Source organism: Amborella trichopoda, chromosome 7 (assembly GCF_054954075.1).
Source record: "Amborella trichopoda isolate Santa Cruz 75 chromosome 7, AtrichopodaSantaCruz75HAP2 v2.0, whole genome shotgun sequence".
Lineage (NCBI taxonomy): Eukaryota > Viridiplantae > Streptophyta > Magnoliopsida > Amborellales > Amborellaceae > Amborella > Amborella trichopoda.
This window is the reverse complement of record NC_142342.1, coordinates 28,189,788-28,213,629: the sequence shown is the minus strand read 5'-3', so window position 1 is coordinate 28,213,629 and position 23,842 is coordinate 28,189,788. Positions and strand designations below refer to the sequence as shown.

Below are 23,842 nucleotides of genomic sequence, written 5' to 3'. Positions count from 1 at the left end.
AACCGACGAAGCTCAGTGCCGACTGTTTTCTCTCTCTTCTTTATCTAATACAGCTAGTGACACTCAGTGTCGACTGCATTCTCTCTCTTCTTTGTCTAACACAGCTAGCGACGCTCAACGTTGACTGTATTCTCTCTCTCTTCTTTATCTAACGCAGTCGATGATGCTTAGCACCGACTGTGTTCTCTCTCTTCTTTGTCTAACACTGTCGATGAAGCTCAGCGCCTCTTTGTCTAATAGAGCCGACGAAGCTCAGCATCGATTGTATTCTCTCTCTCTTCTTTATCTAACGCCATCGGTGATGCTCAGCACCGATTATGTCATCTTCCTCGCTATGCCTAATACAGTCAGCAACGCCTAGCGCCGTCTGTGTTCTTTTCGTTTCTCTCACACTCTTCTCCTCCTTTCTTTCTTTTCCTCTCCTTCTTTCTATTTTCTTCTTCTTCTCTTACCTTACTTCTTATTCTTTCTTTATGATCTCCACTCTTTCTGTTATTCTTTCGTTTGATTAAGAGGGGTTGAGATTAGCCTATCATGGTAGTCCTGTCGTCTAGCCGTAATGTTGTTGTGTCAGAATTACTATGCCCACTTTATTGCCACGACAGACAAACCATCTTTTCTAACTAGTCAGTACTATGAAGCATGAATAGCATGAATGATGTATGAATTATGTATGAAAGAAGCATGAATCCAAGCATGCATGAAGCATGATTTAAGCATGAATGAAGCCTGAATTTAAGCATGGGATTTGGCCTGAGATTGTATAGAATTGTGTGAATGAATAGGGTTGTATGCATGTTTTGTGTCTTGTTTTCCAGGAAGTGAGACTTGTTTGTATGGTATGCTAAGCATTGTTGTAAGTTATGTTGAGCCTTAAAATTAGTGGATTGATGCTCTTGTGAGTCTTGTTTAAGCTAGAAATGGTTTCATGTGGTTATCTTGTGTAGTTTAGAAGTTGTGCTTTGATCTTTGAAGTGTGTTATGGTTGGACTATGAAATTCCATGAATAATTGAGGTTCTTGTGACTCTCTGTCGACCCATCAAATTATCTCAGAATAACCTCAAACCACTACCATTGGAAATATCACTAAGTCTAATTTATTTTTTATTTTTATTTCTACTTGAGTCTTGATAATTTGGAAGATATGCCTCAATTTGTGTATGTATGTCACTCTTAGCAGACTGTGATAATTTCAGGAATATTGCTTCTGTTGAACTGAGACTTTACCTAACCTATTGGAGTCTAAATGACATGAAATCATAGCAATTTGAAAGATACATGAGTCTTTTATGACTTTGATATTTTAACCTAGTTTTAATCCTGTATAATTGGGAAGTTATGATCCAAATTATGGAAGCATGTCACTAATTAGTGGATTCACAGAATTTCAGAACTGTGACTTTTGTTGCCATGGGTTTTGGCTGATCAAATGGAGTCCTATTACTCGCAAACCTTTGTCATTTGAAAGATCAGTATGTTGGCTTAAAGTTGCATGTTGGAACCCTCTTGATATTCCCTCAAGTTTGAGAGTTCCATAACTGTGGGTTATGTTGTACCCAAGTGTTGACTAATAAAATGCTATCAAATGACTTCATACCACCTTTGGGTGAGAAATAGTTGTGTTTAATTCAATTGTCATGTTGTGACTATGTCGAGATTCCTGATGAATCAGGGGCTATGTAGATCATTCTATGGCATCGTGAATGCTCTGAATCAGAGAATGCTTAGGAGATGAGATATGCGGATTATGTGATATATGTAAAACGACACCTATTATGTGAATGATGGTGTCAGCATACTGAGATATTGGCGTGCTTTGAACGTATTGCATGGCCTACTGTGACATGGTGACATTTCTAATGATATGGGAATTTCTCGGCATGTTTTGTGTCTATCGTATTGCTTAGGACATGTGACTTCTCATGAGATGCGCATGAGGTGATAAGCTATGTTTGACTTCTCGGCATGCTTTGAGTGTATTGCATTGCCTAAGATATGTGACTAACTGATATTAGTGAGGTGTGTGCTTTGAGGGTATTGCAGGGCCTAACTATGTGACTGATATCTGTGAGGTGCGCCTGAAGTGATATGTGAGTGTCCGACATGCTTTGCGTACATCGCATTGCTTGAGATATGTGATTGATCTGAGATTTTATGGTTGGCCTGATGGATAGGGCTAGAGACTGAGTTAGTGTCTGTTGATCTTGTTATACCCTCTTGAATGTGTTGATCTGTTGAATCTGATAGTTTGCTAGTATATGTGTTATCTGATATTTTATATTGTGCCTGCTCTCTCATGAAAAGCATCATTCCATATTTGTGACATAAATTGTGATGCATGACTTCTATTTTATGAGTATGGCATAGAGCCTTGGGCATTGTTGTGATATTATGTGTATAGGTAGGGAAGCATGATGTTGTGATCTACGTAGTGGGCGTTTTAGCTCATTCTTTTGCTTCCGCTCATTCTTTTGCTTCCAATCTTGTAGTTTGACAGTTGCAAGTCGAAGTCAGGTGAGCGGTGATCGTGTTTGGTACATTGAAGGCCCGCACTCGACGAGTAGATTTCTGCCCTTGTGTAGGTGTTTGTTAGTCGTCGGCCTTGCAGTTGTTGTTTTATGAAGTTATGTATTTTATAGCCGGGCCTATAGTGCCTTGGATGAATTGTAACATTCTGGATATTGTAGTTATGACTTTTGGAGAATGCTTATAGATATAGGAAATGGTTTTAATTTTTTCAGCTTTTTTTTATGTTTCTGGTGGGACTTTTAGTTTTTCTTTCGTGGTTTGTTTCTAATTCCGCCTATCATATGCATTGTGCCACTCCCACCTGTGTGACGTTCGCGACCTCCAGTGGCGATCCTGCACTATGTCGCGCTACGGCGAGGGGCCAGGGGGAGGGGTCGTGATAGAGCATGGGCTAGAAGAGGGTATTGTAGAATGGTACTCTTGGGAAAAACTTTCAAGTACCATGTCTACTAAGGTTTCGCCGGTAGAAGTGGGGCGAACGGGGGAGGAATTGGCTGCCAGTGGCCTTCTAACTAGGATCTTAGTGAAGGTCGTGGGGTTGGCACGTGTGGGCCCTTTGAAGAGGGTCTTTGAGTGACCTGAGGGCATCCTAGGCTCAAATGACGGCTTTGGGGGCAGAAATCCTAGCACTGTGAGCGGGTGTTTGTAAGGAAACGACCGTGTGACCCTTCCTCACAAGGTGAGCAAACATGTGCCGGGAGGGACGACTAGGAGGTCGTCTCTCTTGTACTCGAGAGGGTACAATAGCAGGGCTGCCCCGAGCAGTGCGATGCTTATGAACAGAATGTGGTGGGCAAGGTCCAAGAAGACCCAAACCCTGAAGATGTCTCGAAGCAACCTGAGGGTTGCCCAGAGGTGTAGCTCGAGTGGATGAACTACAAGTCTTGGTGCATGTGTGGAAGGTGGAGGTTCTTGAACCTCCTCCTCGGTGTGCTGAGTATCTCAATATGGGGACTCGAGGTGGAAGAGAATGAGGTGGCAGATGAATCGCTGGTCGCAGAAGGGAAAGGGGTGGCCCTATGGCTGCCCCGAGCAATAGGACCAACAAACGACTTGTCGGTAGCAAGATGCATGAGGTGTGCGGCGGCTGATGTGCCACCAATGCAAGGAGCGTCGGCAAAGAGTCTACCAATGCTGGAAGGTGAGGAGCAAGGGATTTTCACGTCCCTTTTCCCCTCTATTCGGGTAAGAACCTGCATGACACTTGGTCGTTGCTCAGAAGGAAAGTTGGGAACAAAGCTCGCGGCACTTGAGCTCGAGGAGGATTCACGAATACAGGGATCATAAAGCCCCCAACTCGGATAAAGGGGTTGACCAACCCTGAAGTCATGTATGTGTGTAAAAAGCAAAAAAGACAAAAGGAAGAGCCGAGCAAGAACGATCCGACGTTGAGGTAGCATACCCCCAGTGGAGTCGCCAAGCTGGTTAGGCTCCTCGGTCTCGCCCCCCGGGTCGGGTCAACCTGGTGGCATGTTCACGGGTTCGAGATGGACCTGGGACCTGAGACCGCTCTATCAGAAACCGCATAGGAAGGACGCGGATGGGAAAACCAACCGTTGAGAGAGGAATTTGAAGGTCGCGAGGCGGGATTTACCTCGTGTGGGTCCGTGATACGGTCAGGCTGGCTCGCTTAGGCGCCCTCTTATATCATAAAGAAATCCCCCCAAGTTTGAGACTGGTTCGAGCTCGTCTCCCTTGGCATCCTTTCTTCCTTCCTGCGACCACACACACACATAAGAATATCCAGACAAGTGGGTCAAGGGACCTAGGCTGGTCTTCATTCGGGAGTATGCATACACGTACATCCTTGGGGAAAAGGTGCAAAGGCGATAGAAATGAATGATGGGAATGTTACTGGTTCTTTATCAATCTGGCAGCCTCTCGGCACCTTCTTAAGGAGGAACCCATGATATATTGAGTACATGGGGGAAGAGGTAAAGGAGGATGAAGATGAGGGAGAAGAGGGAGGGAGACAAAAGAAGACAGGAAGATTGGAGAGAAGAGAAAGGAAGTAGAAGATGAAGAGGGAAGAAGAAAGTTAGAGATAAAAACAACATAGAAAGTGAGAATGAGGAAGAAGAGAAGAAGAGTAATAGGATAGAGAGAGGAGAAAATAGAGGAGTAAAGGAAGGATATGGACAGCGGCCCATGCTACCGTCCTGAGAAGAGAGACAGATGAAAGGGGGATACAAGCGGCGGCTTGTGCTGCCGTCCTACGAAAGAAGACTGACGAGGGGAGAGTCAGGCGGTGGCTTGTGCTGCGGGCTGAGGAGGAGGACAGACAAAGGAAAGGGACAGGCGGCAGCTCATGCCATTGTCCAAGGTGGCGATAGGGGATGGAAAGAAGAGGACATAGAAGAGAAGAGAGGAGAAGTGAGGAGAAGGGTGTAGACGGTGGCCTATACCGCCGTCCGAGAAAGGGACAAGAGAAGAGAAGGGAGAAAGAGGAGAGAGAAGAGAAGAGCGAAAAGAGTCAAACGATAGAAGAAAGATGAAGGAGAGGAAGAGACAAAGAGGAGAGAGAGAAGACAAAGAGGAGAGAGAGAAGACAAAGAGGAGAGAGAAGAAAGGACAAGCAAGGAGAGAGAGAGAGGAAGAGACAAAGTGAAGAGAGAGAGGAAGAGAGGAAAGAGAAAGGGAAAGAGAGGGAAGAGAGAGGAAGAGGAGAGAGAGAGAAGAGAAGGGAAAGAAAGAGAGGGAATAAGCAAGGAGGAAAGAGAGAGAAGAGAGGGAAAAGAGAAAGGGAAAGATAGGGAAGAGAGAGGAAGAGGGGAGAGAAGAGAGGGGCAAGAGAGAGAGGGAGAGAGGGAAGAGGCGAAGAGGAGAAAGAGAAGCGAGGGAAAAGAGAGGGAGAGAGGGAAGAGGCGAAGAGGAGAGAGAGAGAGAAGAGAGGGGAAAGAGAGAAGAGAAGAGAGGGGAAAGAGAGAGAGGGAAGAGGAAAAGAAGAGAGAGAAAAAATAGGGGAAAGAGAGAGAGAGAGGAAGGGAGAGAGATAATGAGAGGGAAGAGAGAGGAAGACGAGAGAGAGAGAGGAAGAGGGGAGAGAGAGAGAGAAAGAGGAGAGAGTGAGAGAAGAGAGGAAAGAGAAAAGAAAGAGAGAGAGAAAGAATAAAGAGATGAGACGGGGTCAGGCGCTTGACTGCCGGCCCCTTCACCTCACATGTAGGGAAGAAGGAAAGTTACCTAGCTGGTCTTGGCTCGGTGGCTAAGACTAGGGGCAATAGGCAAAAATATTCTCTCTCCTTTCTCTCTCTAAAGAATAAAACAAAATTAACTGCAACAATGGGGGAATTCTTTACTGACAATAATCGAGAGTTACACCAAGAGATTAAGAGGTGATCTATAAGGTAGAAGCCTCTCTTAGAGATCAAAATGAGACTAAAGGCCCTTTGAGTTATTACATGTTGGGTATCTATAGGAAACCATGGGAAATATGGGTGGATGCCCAAAAGATAACCTAATTGTTAAAAATATACATTTTTCATTGAATTAAATAAATGCTAAAAATGGGGGTAAAATGATGATTTTGCCCCTTGCCCGTAACAAGCTGAGTAATTCCATATGAGTCCTTGCCATGGCCATGAGTTCACGTGAACCTCTTGTGGCTGTCATGGGGTCCTTTAGGCAACTGTTCAGCTAAAATAGTATCGACAACTTGGAGAGATCAGTGAGAGGATCATTTTGATATCAATTTTAAGCCATGAATTAAGGTCTTCGGCTGTTTACTCAGAGCAGCAAAATAGTAGAGATCTTGGGAGTTTTGGATCCAAGATCTCTCTCGCTCACAAATTGCTTTCCTCGATTCCTTTGCTATAGATTGACGAGCAAGTCGTCCTGGACATCTTGCAACAAGAATGGCTCAATTTGGTGTTTGAATTATCCTTTTTTCAATTTGAGAATTTTGGCTGGAATTAGGATTTTGGTAGCCGAAAATTGCTTCTTTTTTGTCCCTGAAATACAATGAATCTGACTGTTCATCATGTACGAGGTTTGGCTTGAATGGAGTTCTTGACCTTTGGGTCGTGATGCATCCATTCTCAGGCCGATCGAGTGCGAAAGCATCATGATCCGGTCATTTGATGAAAGGGACTTTCTTCTTCAAATTTCCTACAACTTTTGCTTTTTCCATGGTGATCTTCTTTCTTTGATTTCTCTCGGCTTAGGCTATGCCATCAAGCGAGCCATATGTCAAAATAATTGGGTCGATGAGATGAGGGAGATACAATCATAGAAAGTTCAGCCCGAGATTGGAGAGCATAGTTTCCGTAAGTGGAAGTTGGTTCTTCGAGGATGCACCAGGTTTGCGTGTGGCCCACCCATTTTTAGTAAGTCGGCCAAAAGTTGGTCCAGCGGTGTCCAAATGTCCCGAAATTTGGCATCAGAGGCTTTTTCGAACCTTCTGAATCCAACGGATGAGATCTGGTGGTCGTTTGAAGCTCAAAAAATAAGGCTGTAGTTATGGAGTCTCTTTTCAGTATGATAGAGGCAAATTTCTGAAAACGGATTTGGCATTTGATCTACCTTAGTCTCATCGAATTGCGACAAGGCGTAGCGGATGTTCTTGGGGGACCCTTAACCACGCGTTGGGGCCATTATGGGACCATCAGAAATTATACTCAGTAAAGGTTTATTGGCCTACTGCTTCCATAGTCCACAAGAATTTTGGTCCCTTTGGTCTTGGGTCGCAAACTGCTCTCTCCTTATGCGAACCAGGGATAACAAGTGTCGAAAAATACACTTCAACACCCGAAATTGGAGCCATTCCCGCTCCCGCTCCCGATAACTATGATGTGATCATCATGGCCAACATAAGGCCTTTCAAGTGTCACATCATATAAAGAGGGAGTTTATCTTACGAGGCTTGATTCACATGTATCCATAAAAAAAGGAAGTTCATTTTGAAACACAAATGGTCTTTCAATCTATCTTCATAGAGAAAAATAATCAATTTTAGAAACATAGTAATGTAATTATCTCAACATTAAACTATTTCTCATGATGTACTATGGTATACTACCATTCTTCTATATATGCATGTTTTCTCATATTCAGACACTAAAGTGGAGGAGGAGGTAACATTGGAGAAATGCAAGGTTAAAAAAAACGAATCCGTGACTCGAATTGGTTACGCCCATAATCGTGTCCGATTGTTGGATCGGTTCGGAGAATTGGCGGAATCGGCAATTTGTCTCAAATGTTTTTCAAAAAATCACTATAAATCTTTAAAAATAGTGTTCTTTTAGTTTCTAAAAGAAATTAGGAGTTGTGCATTATGTATTTTCATTACTTTATAAAAATAGGTGAATAATGAGACGTTGTTTTCCTATCTGGATGCCTATATACTTATTAATTATAATGAGTATTATAATATTGCATCAAAATAATTTTAAAATATTAGAAAACACTTCTATATTATAAGATTAAAAAAAATTCCCATATAAAGTGAAATTAATATCACATCAAACATTTATTAATTCTCTTTACTAGTCCAAAATTATTACAACCTAACAATTGAAATAAAATTATTGGTTTATATCTTATAATTATTTCACTATAAAAATAATAACAAATCTAAAATATCCTATAACATCATCTAATTTAAAAATCTTATTTACACCTATAAGAAAATATAATATATATTACGTAATTTATAATGCAAACAAATTTATAAATAAAATATAAAATTTGGTTATCAATATATAATTATTAATTATAATATTATAATAAATATGATTTATGAATTTCTATATAACAACTTAATACAATTCAATATTATATTAAATTTTATTGTTGTATAAAATAAGTTATTGTAATAATAAGAAATTAACAATAAGTTATTTGTTAATATTTATAAGAATTATAAATATATTCATTTAAAATTACAAATCTAAACTAAATATGAAAATAACATAATGTATATAACAATAATAATTAATTAATTAATATAATAATTTCATATATTAAATTATGTAGTTTTTAATGTATTTATAACAATAAAAATCTCAATATAACAATATTAATTTTAATATAATTATAGTAAATAAGTTAATAATTTTTACATAATTATATTCATTTAATAATGTAATTTTAATGTGGTCGTATTTAATTAAAATACTATAGTAAGGGGCTAATCATAACAACTATGTAGAGAGAGATAGGGCAGAGTGAGTGATTTTTTATTATGGGAGAAAGGGACAATTTATTTTTCCCACATCCAGAAAAGCTTTATTGGGTATAAAGTACTCACAAGAGATCCTAACAATACGCGCGCAAGCATGGTAGGGGTATCGTGGGCATGGACAACTTTTGCCACGTGTTGAGGGGTAACCTATTGCCACGTGTTGAGCGGGGTACAATTGTGTATTTGTTAGCCCCTGGTACCTGTATTGTGAACCGATAAAAAAAGTGTGACATAAAAGTTGGTTACCTGATGAAAAACCGGTTTCATAATCTCAAATTTGGTGTTGTATTGGTTGATGACATCACCCAACCGATTAATTGTAGTGGTAGGGCCGAATCTCCTTCTTACCCCAGATTCGAGACGGGTTGGGCAATACCTGATCTGGATTGTCCAATTCTAAATCAAGTCACCAATTTTTAAAATACTCTCTAAATATTTTTCCTTGGAAATATTATGTGATTTCCCTTAGAGATATTATGTGATTTCCCTTGAAAAATTTATCATCTCCCTTATATTTTCCTTTTTCCTTTCCTTTAATGAAATAACTTAGTCCACTAGAACTAGCCTTGGGGAGGCGGGTCTACTGCCTTCATGGACATAGACAACCTGCTACCACGTATTGAGGGCGTAACCTATTGCCACTTATTGAGGGGGTACAACTATGGTATTTTGTGTATTTGTTGGTTCCCGGTTTTACAAAAAATTTCGAAACTTCCCCCTTGCGAATTGGATCTGCGAACCGATTAGAAAAATGAGACATAAAAATTGGTTACCTAGTGAAATCCGGTTTCATGATGTTAAATTTGGTGTTGTATCCGGTTGATGACATCACACAACCGATTAACTATACTGGTAGGGCTGAATCCCCTTTTTACCCCGAATTTGGGATGGGCTGGGTGATACCTGATCCAGATTGCCCAATTACGGATCGGGCCACTGATTTTTAAAACACTAGCCAAATTTATAGCTTCTTCTCCTTAGAGTTATTATCTGATTTCCCCTTGAAAATTTTATCATTTCCTATAGATTTTCCTTTTTCCTTTCCTTTAATGAAATAATTTAGTCCACTAGAACTAACCTTGGGGAGGTGGGTCTACTGCCTTCATGGCACCCATGGCATGCATATTGAAAGGAAAAGGAGTAGGGATATGGTTTAACATATGGACCATAGTCTTTGGTCCATCAACTCATGCAATCCTCCATTCTTCTTCTACCTCCAGGAAGGAGACTATATCATCAAAGGAGAGTTGTGTGTCACGAGCTGACAGATTTTCCATGAAGCTAATAGTGTTGACAAAAAAAGTGTTATCTGAGTTGGTAAGTCAAAAGACATCCTGCTGCTTCTAGTTCTCGAATCATGAGCTTGAAACTTCAAACATATTCGCCAACCTTGCAGTGATCGGTCATACGAAAATCCAATAAGTTCCTCATAACTAGCACCTTGTGATTCTGAGAGGGGTGCCATATGCCCTCTTGAGTTTATCCATGATTACTTTTGCTAAGGCACATACCTCATACTCCCTTGCATAAGTTTCAGCCATATTGGTTAAAAGGATATTCATTACCGGACGGTTCTTTTGGTTTCAACCATAGTGGTTCAAAGAATATTCATTACGAACGGTTCTTTGTTACCCAAGTAGTGTATGCATCTTTCGTTGCTTGAGTCACATTCTGTCTGAGCTCAACGAGGGGTTCTTGTGAGATGAGCGTGATTAGTCTTTCCTCAAGTTATTTTCTATTCGAAGTAGTTATATCCATTAAACTTTCCATCGAGTAAATCAGTCAAAATCCCTTTGACTGCCATATATTATCTAATGATGTGAGTAGGAGAAATGGACTTAAGAAGACTTAGCTTTGATACTAATTATTGCAGCATTACGGGCACCACACAAGGTATATGAAAATAAAACGTCTCACTATAATTTCTTTTAATATATGAAATTTATATCAGAGGTACCTTGGGGAAACCCCTAAAGGGTTACACATTCAATATATAAATAAAAAAAATTCAAGATTCTAGACAACTATACCCACTCACTTAATAAGTACAAACTAAATAACCTCAATCAAGTGAAAACAAAACTAAGTGCCCTAGATTAGACTGGCATGGGAAGCCGATTTATATTCTCAAGGTATCGAGATGACCCTCACGGGTTTAAATACAACCCTCATCCAAACTCTCCACTGACAACACAAGATTATGGGCTTAGATTGAAACTAGATGGGAAGCATGCATTCACAAACTTGTCACCAAGACGCATATCTACTTTATTAATCAAACAAAAGAGAGAGGGCCTTCTAGCGAATCACATGTAAAAAATAACAAGTGAAATCAATGTGCGAGATTGAGAGTGAAACTTAAATGCAAACACAAGAAAATACATTATGAGTACTCCACATAACATAGTATGAAGAGGGTTTGAAGAGGCACTAAAATAAACTTATGAAGAACTCAAATGCTTGATCTTATGACCAAAGATCTTAGAAACCTCAGCACTGGAACACTCACAAGATGTAGTAGATAAAATGCTCAAAACTATTTCAAAAAAGCGTCGCATGCAATATTACACATCCTAGCTTTAAAATATGAAGAAAAATTCAAGCAAAAAGTTAAATGAGAAGCTGAACCTTCCTATTTAAAATGATTTACAGTAAGGTTTGGTCCCGTAGATGATGAGTGAAGCCAATGTGAACGAGTAAATGAGCTTTTAATGGTTGCATGCACTATTCACTCTTCTTTAATGTATTATTCTCTCATGAAGTGGATGAAGGAAAAATGCATGCCTTTAGAAATTGTTAAAATTTGTGGGAACATAGAAGGGAGAGAGAATATTTACGTGGTTTAGGCCGAACCCTTACGTCTACGAATCCAAAGCCCCAACCGGCTATATCTTCATTATATTTGATGAATCTTTACATCAAGAAGTATGTCTATATATAGAAGACAATCATACAATTAGAATAGATAATTATGGTACGATAACTTGATGACCAAGTAACTTGGTCTCTATCTTCTAGATACCTAACCTTATCAAGGGACATATGCATCCATAATGATATATATCGATATGAACCCAAGATATCTATATCCCAACAGAAATGAGTTAAGGTTGAGGTGTTCATATAGGTGGTTCAAGTGTGGTCTTAACTCTAGATTTAATCTATGTCATCAATTGAGTTAACCAAAGGCTAAGAAAGGCTCTGATCCTAGTCTTGCTCATTAATATCTTGCCTATCATAGGATAAATGGGATTTAAACATTATTATCACTAAATACCCAAAATGCCATCTAAATTTCCCTTATTCTCATTTTGACCTTAAAAAACCCTATTTCTTTGGATGCTTTTTATCATCATCCATTATTACAAAACTTGATATTGTCCATTGATTTCAAAAATAACATATGTGGCGCATCCCACTATTTGAAAATTTCACATTATTTCTCGTGATAAATAGTCACTCTCACTAGGAGACAACATCTTGCAACATCTTGCATAATGTCATAATCCTTATCATTAAGCCAATAGAAATTCATCACATGCATAGAACATCTTTGACCCCATAACCCCATTGGTTGAGATTTTTCTAATACAAATAATTATTAAGATAATAAAGTTTTGTATGCACACATGTGCATACACGCACATGTGGCTATATCTAAATTTTGCATAACACACTTATCCAAATATGTGGCTCATTTAAATAAGGGCCTCATGCCCCCCTTGGATTATATATGTCACATCCACTTGGAAGTGACGTGGAATCTTGTGTGGGGCCCGCACGTGGTATGCTGGCATACATTAGCCATTTGTGTGCTACACTCCATGTGTGGGTGTCTTTAGGTGAAATTTTGTGCAAACAAAATTTTTGAAGTAAATGAGTAAATGAGCTTTTAATGGGAACGAGTAAATGAGCTTTTAATGGTTGCATGCACTATTCATTGTTCTTTAATGTATTATTCTCTCATGAAGTGGATGAAAGAAAAAGGCATGCCTTTGGAAATTGTTAAAATTTGTGGGAACATAAAAGGAAGAGAGAATATTTATGTGGTTCAAGCCGAATCCTTACGTGCATGGATCCAAAGCCCCAACCGGGCTATCTTCATTATATTATATGAATCTTTACATCAAGAAGTACGTCTATATATAGAGGACAATCATACAATTAGAATTGATAATTATGGTATGATAACTTGATGACCAAGTAACTTGGTTTCTATCTTCTAGATACCTAACCTTATCAAAAGACATATACATCCATAATAATGTATATCAATATGAACCCAAGATATCTCTATCCCGACACTCCCCCTCAAACTCAAGATGTTTTGACACAAAGCAACTCGAGTTTAACAATACTAAGTTACCAAAAAAAAATCACTTGCTACCATGGTCTTTCAATAAACAAACTTTATTAGGCTCTCTACTTTCTTCTCTGGATGTCTTCTCTCTTCAGAGGCTTCTCTAAAGATCTCTCTTCAGAGGTTTCTTTAAAGATCTCTCTCTTCAGAGGCTTCGCTAAAGATCTCTCTCTTCAGAGGTTTCTTTAAAGATCTCTCTCTTCAGAGGCTTCTTTTCTTTCCAGAGACTGTCTCTCTCTAAAAGAAAAGTATTTTTCTTTCTCTCTCTTCGGAACATCCGAGTAATGAAAAACTCGACGATCATCACACAGGATGGAGCAATGGAAAACTCTATCATCAAATAAGATTAAGGAACGGAAAACTTGATCATCAACCAGAATCGAGAAATTCGATCATCTTCATCTCCTCATATGGAGATGAAACTCTTGATCAACAACCAAGACTGTGAAATCCGATCATCTTCATCTCTTCATCTGGAAAGGAAACTCTTGATCAACAACCATAACTTCCCTTTGCATAGTAATTGGACTGATCCAAAATCTGGATTTTCTTGTCTACATAGCGGTTACATTAGAGATGTCGACTTCATCTCTACTCATCTCATCTCCATATCTCCTATACTTCATCTATACTCATCTCATCTCATCTCCATATCTCCTGTACTTTATCTCTACTCATCTTATCTCCATATCTCCTATACTCTTCCCCTCAAGTTGGGTGTGGATGTGGAGAAACACCCAACTTGCAAAAATACAATTTTTTTCTTTTGAGTACAACCATGTCAAAAAAAAAAAAAAAAAATGCCAATGAAATAGGTTCTAAATTATAGCTCAATCTTAAAAAAATACCACCCAATTTTTTCTTTCTTCTTTTATTTTTTATCCATTTTATTAAAGTTAAGGACACATTTGAATCTCTCCCCTTTGGCTTCATAGAAGACTGTTTCAATTTTGACACATAAACCCTTGACACAGTCAACCATGACAAAGGCACCATCTCATATGAAGGGTTGTCATAACCTCTTAGCAAAAGCCCACATGCACTGGCAAATCAATCAAATTGATGAGATATTTATTTCCACATCTTTCCCTCTTTAAACTCCTAGGAACTCATTGGACATTTCATACCCCAAGCAATTTGATGGTTACATGTTGTGACTTATCTAGTCATACATCTGTCATCTACGCATCTGTTATTTCTTGAGATGGGACAATGGTAGCAGCCACATGATAGTCTGTAAGACTCCCAGCTTCACACCTCCTCTTTTTTAAGATCATCAAGAAGCTTTTGTTACTTTTGCGACCTGGTCGCCCAGTTGCTCTTGATGACAATGGGCCGCACATCTTGATCATCGACCAAATCCTCGTTGCTTATCATCTTCTTCCTATCTCTTCTACGAGGGCTCGTATTCACTGCTTTCTTTGCAGAGGAAGCCTTTTGCAAAGCCAGCAAAACATCCAACCCACTAAGATGTGGCTCCTGCAGGGCCTTCTTCTTCTCTTTCTCCACTCCACAGCCTCCTCGAGGCATTTGCGCATCTTCGCCGCTGTACGATTACTTGCGGGAGAGCTTCTTCGGAATGGGTTGGGATTGGATAGAGGTGAGGAGAGCACGACCTAAGCCGCCTATGCTGCTGCTCGCATTTGAATCGTCTGGTGGTGTTGAGATGAAGATGACTAGGGCATTTGAAATTTCTCAACTTCAGATCTGAGGTTCGTGAACTCAGATCTGAGCTGGAGTCGTGAGCTCAGATTTGAGCCGGAGTCTATGGCTTTGATACCATGTTAGAATTTGTGGGAACATAGAAGGGAGAGAGAATATTTACGTGGTTTAGGCCGAACCCTTACGTCTACGAATCCAAAGCCCCAACCGGCTATATCTTTATTATATTTGATGAATCTTTACATCAAGAAGTATGTCTATATATAGAAGACAATCATACAATTAGAATAGATAATTATAGTATGATAACTTGATGACCAAGTAACTTGGTCTCTATCTTCTAGATACCTAACCTTATCAAGAGACATATACATCCATAATGATGTATATCGATATGAACCCAAGATATCTATATCCCAACAGAAATGAGTTAAGGTTGAAGTGTTCACATAGGTGGTTCAAGTGTGGTCTTAACTCTAGATTTAATCTATGTCATCAATTGAGTTATCCAAAGGCTAAGAAAGGCTCTGATCCTAGTCTTGCTCATTAATATCTTGCCTATCATAGGATAAATGGGATTTAAACATTATTATCACTAAATACCCAAAATGCCATCTAAATTTCCCTTATTCTCATTTTGACCTTAAAAACCCCTATTTCTTTGGATGCTTTTTATCATCATCCATTATTACAAAACTTGAAATTGTCCATTGATTTCAAAAATAACATGTGTGGCGCATCCCACTATTTGAAAATTTCACATTATTTCTCGTGATAAATAGTCACTCTCACTAGGAGACAACATCTTGCAACATCTTGCATAATGTCATAATCCTTATCATTAAGCCAATAGAAATTCATCACGTGCATAGAGCATCTTTGACCCCATAACCCCATTGGTTGAGATTTTTCTAATACAAATAATTATTAAGATAATAAAGTTTTGTATGCACACATGTGCATACATGCACATGTGGCTATATCTAAATTTTGCATAACACACTTATCCAAATATGTGGCTCATCTAAATAAGGGCCTCATGCCCCACTTGGATTATATATGTCACATCCACTTGGAAGTGACGTGGCATCTTGTGTGGGGCCCGCACGTGGTATGCTGGCATACATTAGCCATTTGTGTGCTACACTCCATGTGTGGGTGTCTTTAGGTGAAATTTTGTGCAAACAAAATTTTTGAAGTAAAATTTTCTCAATAAGGTTTCTAAAAAATACTATAAATTATTTGAAAATATTTTCTAATAAATTTGCTCAGTTTGGCATTCAATAAAATCCAAATAAGGGAAGTAGGATCATTTGATATGTAGGGTTGTATAGTATTCCATTGGGCTAACTTCATAATCGTAAGCTATTTTTTCAAGTCAACTCAACAAATCCATATCCCATAGTCTCAAGCAAGGGCACACGTTTGGTTTATTAAAAACTGACCCAATAGATGTTCAAGTTTCTAGATGTTCAGTGGATTATAAGTGCATGCCTAAGGACATGCACTCTTATAGATGCAAGGGTCTTCAATCTGCACATGTGCATAGCTCTGACCAAGCATATCTACTTTATCATAATGGCTTCCCGCTAGCGACTATCGTATGCACATGCTGTGAATTAATTGAATTATCAGGGATTTAAGCTTATGCCATCTCCAATCTAGTTCACTCATTCAGGGCTTCTTCACACACATTTGTTATATCAGTTTTTCCAATCATATCTCTTGCACCATGGCTCATATATTCATGAGGTGTTCTCATACCTACCCCAACTAGCAGAGACCCTCAAACCTCTCGTTTCTGAATCAAGCATTCGAACTCGCTTCATAACTCGGGGTATTAGGACTTCCCGGATCCCAATTCGCTAAAATCTGGTAAGTGCAATGTTCTGAATCTCTCCCATTGTGACCAAGAATTATTATGAATAGTGGAGTCAGGGCCTTGAGAGAACATAACTCCAACAAAACATCCTCCAAATCCACCAAGGTGGTCCGTCACTACACCAAATCAGACCCAAAATTAGTGGTGCATTGTTAAAAAGGAAGTGGAAAGAAAAAGATATATTTTAAGGGACTTTATGGGAGAAAAGCAAAAGACATAAAAGGAAAATACGAAAATGGTGGGAAAACTTCACAAAAAGTGCTTACAAAGACACAAACCTGTGGTGAAAAAATATGCCCAGAAAAACAAAAGACGGATGCGACGGAGAAATAAGAAGAAAAACAAGAGAGAGAAACTTCACAAAGAGAGAGCTTTGATTAGTAGTAGACCAACAAAAGAGAGATAAAGAGCTATTTTACATTGCAGTCACCCAACAAGAGAGAGAAAGAGAAACCTCAACCTCCAGCTAGAGAGAGAAACACAATCAAAGAGAGAGATTGAATGTGTTTTAAATGCATCAACGAGAGAGAGATATTACGATTTTTTAGAGAGAGATTACGTCTTTTTTAAAGATAAATGTCCAAAACAAAAAGGCAATAGAAAGCACATACAAGAGACAGTTACGAAGAGCTCTCCCTGTGACAAAAGCAGAGTTCAACATATCTCAAGAATCAGCTCTAGCAAGAAAGAGAAAGGGATCTACTACAACGTTAGTTAATCTTTATCTTCTCTCAATCCTTAATTTTTTTAATAGGTGCTCTCTCTCTTATCTCAAGCTTTCCAACTCACTGTAAAGTATGTTTTTTTATAGAGGTAGTGAAATTGTTCACTCTTCTAAATTTGCATAATTTCATTGACGTAATTTACAACATTTTAGGTTTTTCTTGGAAATTAATGTTTACTTTTATTATTATTTTTTAGGGATTAACATTTAAATTAGCGTTTCCCTTTAGAATTATTTTATTTCCCTCAGATATTCAGGTTTTATATAGTATGAAACTTGGATTTTACTTTGTAATTTCTTTACTAAATATTCAATAGCTAGAATTTGAGTTTTTTAAAGAAAAATCTTGATTAGGGTTTCTCTTTGTAATTAATTTTTTTTCCCTTTGAAATCAGGTTTTACATAGCATAAAACTAGGATTAAATATGAAATAGCTAGAATTTTGAGCTTTAAAGGGAAATTCTTGATTCGGGTTTCTCTTTGTATTTTTTTTTGTCACTTTGAAATCAGGTTTCACATAGCATGAACCTAGGATTTTACTTCAAAATTTTTGGATAAATATGGAATAGCTAGAATTAAGCTTCTCCTATGAAATTATGTAATTTGATTACCATAATTTACCAATTAATATAATTTATTTCTACAATGCTTGTACAACGTACGAGCATTTTACTAGTCTTTTATAAAAATTATTACTTTTTAGAAGAATTTAAGGTTACTAAACACTTTATTTTAATATTTTTAAACTTTATATATTTTCTTCATTTTTTTTTTTTTCTAATTGTCCACAGGCATGAATACAAACCACAAGAAATTCCCATTTTAGAAATGTTTTTGTCCTTGGATTTTCTAGAATATTGAGCAACAAAAATAAAGAAATAAGATTTTTTTTTATAGGGTATCTTATGTGTGTAGGTGTGCAAAAACACTTAAAAACGCCCTAAAATATTTTGTTCATGGGTCTTCACCCTCTAAAGTCTAAAATCCATCAAATAACCGTGATTATTTGATAATCTTTTAATTTTAATATTTCTTTACAAATCGGATTAACATCAAATTTTGATGGTATACAACTCAATAAGGCATACATAAATAATATATAAATAAATAATAAAACAATAAGACCATTTTATAGGATATCTCATGTGTATATGTGTGAAAAATACTTAAAAATGCCTTACAATATTTTACAATATTTTGTTCATGGCTCTTCACCATCTAAAGTCTAAAATCCATTAGACAACTGTAATTTGACAGTCTTTTTAATTTTAATATTTATTTACGTATCGTATTAACCTCAACGTTTGATGTTGTATACCTCAATAAGGCATAAGTATATAAATAAATAATAAAACAATAAAAACATCCACCCATTACCCCTATGAATATTTTAGGGGTATTTATGTAATATGATTGATGTATACATATCCAAAATTTTAAATAAATCCAATTCGTAGAAAAGTAACAATGTTAGAAAATCGAGGCCGTTTGATTGAAGTTCGATGCTGATGAGTCATGGGCGAAATACTATAGAAACTCACTTCTGAGCATTTGTAAATGTTATATATATATATATATATATATATATATATATATATATATATATATATATATATATATATATATATATATATTGAGATTAGCCCACTAGCTCATATGAACATATGAACCCAACGACCCAGATTGTATTTGGACGAATTTAACGGTCACGACTATATTTTGTATTTGAATTTTAATTTGTTTTCTATGAATCCAAATAATTTAAAAATTTAGGTATGTATTTTTCTCATCAAGGTACACCTAATAAAAATATTTTAAAGATAATTTGTAAAAAAATAAATTGACCAAAATACCTCCCAAAACTTTTCAGGGGTATTTTGATCAACTTATTTCTTGCAAATTATTTGGATTCCTAGAAAAACAAAAAAATTAACATACAAAATGAGGTTGTGACAGTCAGATCGGCCCAAATTCAATTTTGACCGTTGGACTCATATGAACACATATGTTCATATGAGCTAGTTGGCTAATATCAGCATTTTCTATATATATATATATATATATATATATATATATATATATATATATATATATATATATATATATATATATATATATATATATATATATATATATGGTGTCCAACTTAAACAATTAAAATACGGCACATCTCTAAGTCCAAAAGATGCAATTTCCGTACCATAAATGCCTAAAAAATTATTTTCACCCTCACTTCTAAAATTTAAAACTCCAAAAAAGTATGGATGAATTATATCTATAAGTACTTTAAAGTTTGAAAAATAGAAAGTCTAGATACTGCATTACAAAATGCACTATTGTTATGATTTAAAAATCCTTTTTTTCATAATCATATACAGTTGAGATGTGTATTACATAACAGGTCTCACATATGAAACAAATATTTCCCATATATATATATATATATATATATATATACACTTTTATATTGAGTCTAGGTTCTAAACATTCATTAGAATAGGTTGTTTTGATGTCTGAATATCATCAAATTGATCATCTCGATATCAAGATCCATGAATATAAGAAAAAAATGAATTTCAACTTTTCGAAATAAGGCATCTTGTAACGTATTTTTCGACTATCAATTTTTAAGATTTTCATAGATCTAATCGATCTATACTATTTTTGAAGCTTTAAATTTTATAACTAAAGATGGAAATATAATTTAAGCCTATCACAAAACTTTGTGGCATTGAAACTATATTTTTTGACATTATTTGAAGACGGGCTCAAATTTGATTGTTTAGATCGGCACTATTTGGTGGGTATTTTGGTCATTTTATTTTTTACGAATAATTTTTTTAATATTTTTATTAGGTGCACCTTGATGAGAAGAACACACCTAAAATTTTAAGTCATTTGGATTTATAGAAAAATAAAATAAAATTCAAGCACTATCGGACATCTGTAATCATCAGATCGGCCCAAATTCAATATGGGCCGTTGGGCTCATATGTTTATATGAGCTAGTGGGGTAACATTATGCCGTTCGAAAAAATCGGTTGGCACCAAGCCTACAGGCGAAAATACTGTTCATTTTTGCCCATAGGCATTGCATATAATGGTTGTATCATAGTATAATGCAACCACACTTCTAGAAAACCATGTTTGTGGTTTTTGTATCACTCAAAATTTTGCATACACACTCTCATCTCAGTAATCAATATAAAATTATATAATAATAATTTGCACCCTATATATGGTCAAAATGAGTCCCCTCCAACAATAAATCTAGACCTTCTATTTGATGAATTTCAAGATCTAGGCCTTTATGAATTCAAAATCATTTTTGTCTTTTTTTAATATTGTTAATCTAATAACAATAAAGTTATCTAAAAAATTTGGAAACGAAAAAGATTATTCTAATACCTAGACCTAAGCATCTTACCAAAATAGATTGCTTATGTTAATTGGGCTAAAAAAACACTTTCTAGATTGTGTTTTCAAATTTTTCTTTTTGTCATTGTTCATTAGAATAAAAAAAGTATATATTTTTAAATTTGGATCAAATAAATGGCCCTAACATGGTTTTTGAAGATTACTGTATTATGTTATTATACAACTGTTACATGAAAAGAAAAGCTAGGTTGTCCCACTAGCTAACTATATAGTATTAGCCCAATGGTCCAGATTGAATCTGGGGCGATACGACGGTCACGATTTCATTTTGTATGTGAATTTTAATTTTTTTTTATAATTGAAATCTCTTGAAATTTTGAGCCTCTATTCTTTAAAAATATCACAAAAAATAAATTTTAATATTTTTCATATTCAAACCCAAATTATATAAAATTTTAGACATCTATTCTTCTCATTAAGGCACACCTAATAAAATTTTCATAATCCTTTTTTTTCATAATCATACATAATTGAGATGTGTATTACATAACAGGTCTCACATATAAAACAAATATTTCCCAAACTTTAAACTGATCAAATTATCTCTATTATTTTCATGGGTATTTTTGTCATTTTAAAATTTGGATTTGTTTTTATTTCTATAGATCCATAATGTGTTAAGTACATATACCTAAAATTTTAGTATAAATAATTTTATAGAAAACATATTAAAATTTAAATTGTGACATACATTTAAAACATCTAATCATGATCTCATGGAAGGGAGTTACCCTATGGTACTATTCATTATAGGTATAACCCATTGGTAGTCCACTAACTAACAATTATAATGTTAATCCAATGACCCTGATTGAATCTAGACCGATCTGACGATCACAACCTCATTTTCTAATATAATTTTAATATTTATAACATAAATCCAAATCACTTAAAATTTTGAATGTCTATTCTTTAAAAATAAGAAAATCCAATAAAAATATAAAAAAAATCATTTTCAAAAAATAAATTGATCAAAATACCCCTAAAATATTTCAGGGGACAAGGGTATTTTGATCAATTTATATTTTGAAAATTTTATTAAGTATGCCTTAATGAGAAGAATAGATGCCTAAAATTTCATATAATTTGGATTTGAATATGAAATATATTAAAATTTATTTTTTATGATATTTTTAAATAATAGAGACTCAAAATTTCAAGAGATTTCGATTATAAAAAAAAATTAAAATTCACATACAAAATGAAATCGTGACCGTCGTATCGGCCCAAATTCAATCTGGACCATTGGGCTAATACTATAGAGTTAGCTAGTGGGACAACCTAGCTTTTCTTTTCATGCAATAGTTGTATAATAACATAATACAACAATCTTCAAAAACCATGTTAGGGCCATTTATTTGATCCAAATTTAAAAATATACACTTTTTTTATTCTAATGAACAATGACAAAAAGATAAATTTTGAAAACACAATCTAAAAAGTATTTTTTTAGCCCAATTAACCTAAGCAATCTATTTTGGTAAGATGCTTAGGTCTAGGTATTAGAATAATCTTTTTCGTTTCCAAATTTTTTAAATAACTTTATTGTCATTAGATTAACAATATTAAAAAAAGACAAAAATGATTTTGAATTCATAAAAGCCTAGATCTTGAAATTTATCAAATAGAAGGTCTAGATTTATTATTGGAGGGGACTCATTTTGACCATATATAGGGTGCAAATTATTATTATATAATTTTATATTGATTACTGAGATGAGAGTGTGTACGCAAAATTTTGAGTCATACAAAAACCACAAACATGGTTTTCTAGAAGTGTGGTTGCATTATACTATGATACAACCATTATACGCAATGCCTATGGCAAAAATGAACAGTATTTTCGCCCATAAACTTGGCGCCAACCGATTTTTTCGAACGGCATGATGTTAGCCTACTAGCTCATATAAACATATGAACCCAACGGCTCACATTGAATCTGAACCGATCTGATGATCACAAATGTCCGATAGTGCTTGAATTTTATTTTATTTTTCTATAAATCCAAATCACTTAAAATTTTAAGTGTATTCTTCTCATCAAAGTGCACCTAATAAAAATATTAAAAAAATCATTCGTGAAAAATAAAATGACCAAAATACCCACCAAATAGTGCCGATTAAAACAATCAAATTTGAGCCCATCTTCAAATAATGTTGAAAAATATAGTTTCAATGCCACAAAGTTTTGTGATAAGCTTAAATTATATTTTCATCTTTAGTTATAAAATTTAAAGCTTAAAAAATAGTATAAATCGATTAGATCTATGAAAATCTTAAAAATTGATAGTCGAAAAATACATTACAAGATGCCCTATTTCTAAAAATTGAAATTCATTTTTTTCTTATATTCATGGATCTTGATATTGAGATGATCAATTTGATGATATTTAGATATCGAAACAACCTATTCGAATGAATGTTTTGAAGTAAGCTCTAATTTAATTATTTAGAACCTAAACTCAATATAAAAGTATATATATATATATATATATATATATATATATATATATATATATATATATATATATATATATATATATATACACACAAAACTCCTATAGGCACAAATGATAAGTGATTTCGTCTACCCTCATCACCGTAAAAAATTCATCGCACGATCACGATTGTCGGATAATGTTCTATTTCATTTTTTTTTCTACAAATCGAAACAAACTGATTATGGGAATTTTTTTCACAAAATATTTTCACACCAAGTTTTGGGCATCCACTCCACTCTTAAACTTGCATCTGTAAAAAAAAAAATCTAAAAAATAAAAAAATTCTTCATAAAACAAAACGATCAAAATACTCCTAAAAGTTTCAAGGGATATTTTGATCATTTATTTTATCAAAAAATTCATTATAATTTTTTTTTTGAATTTGCCTCATTAAGATGATGACATGTATCGAATTTTATATTAATATAATTAATATAAAAAACTAAAAATAAAATACTTTGAAACGTCAGATCTAAATTAAATAGTTAATAGCTCACTTGTTCTAAATTGCATGGCTGGATAGAATCTTTTATCCAGTAGGGAAAATATTGAAACCTTTCCCTCT

The 23,842-nt window shown here is 35.5% G+C and overlaps 1 protein-coding gene across 1 annotated transcript; it reads right to left on the bottom strand.

Moving 5' to 3' along the window:
- Positions 1 to 13,900: 13,900 nt before the first annotated feature.
- LOC110007134 (death domain associated protein) lies at positions 13,901 to 16,562 on the bottom strand. Its single transcript, XM_088871045.1, is given in 2 exon segments — positions 13,901 to 14,765; positions 16,502 to 16,562. Coding segments are annotated over 2 exon segments (504 nt in total). The 3' UTR covers positions 13,901 to 14,322.
- Between the last annotated feature and the right edge of the window lie 7,280 nt (positions 16,563 to 23,842).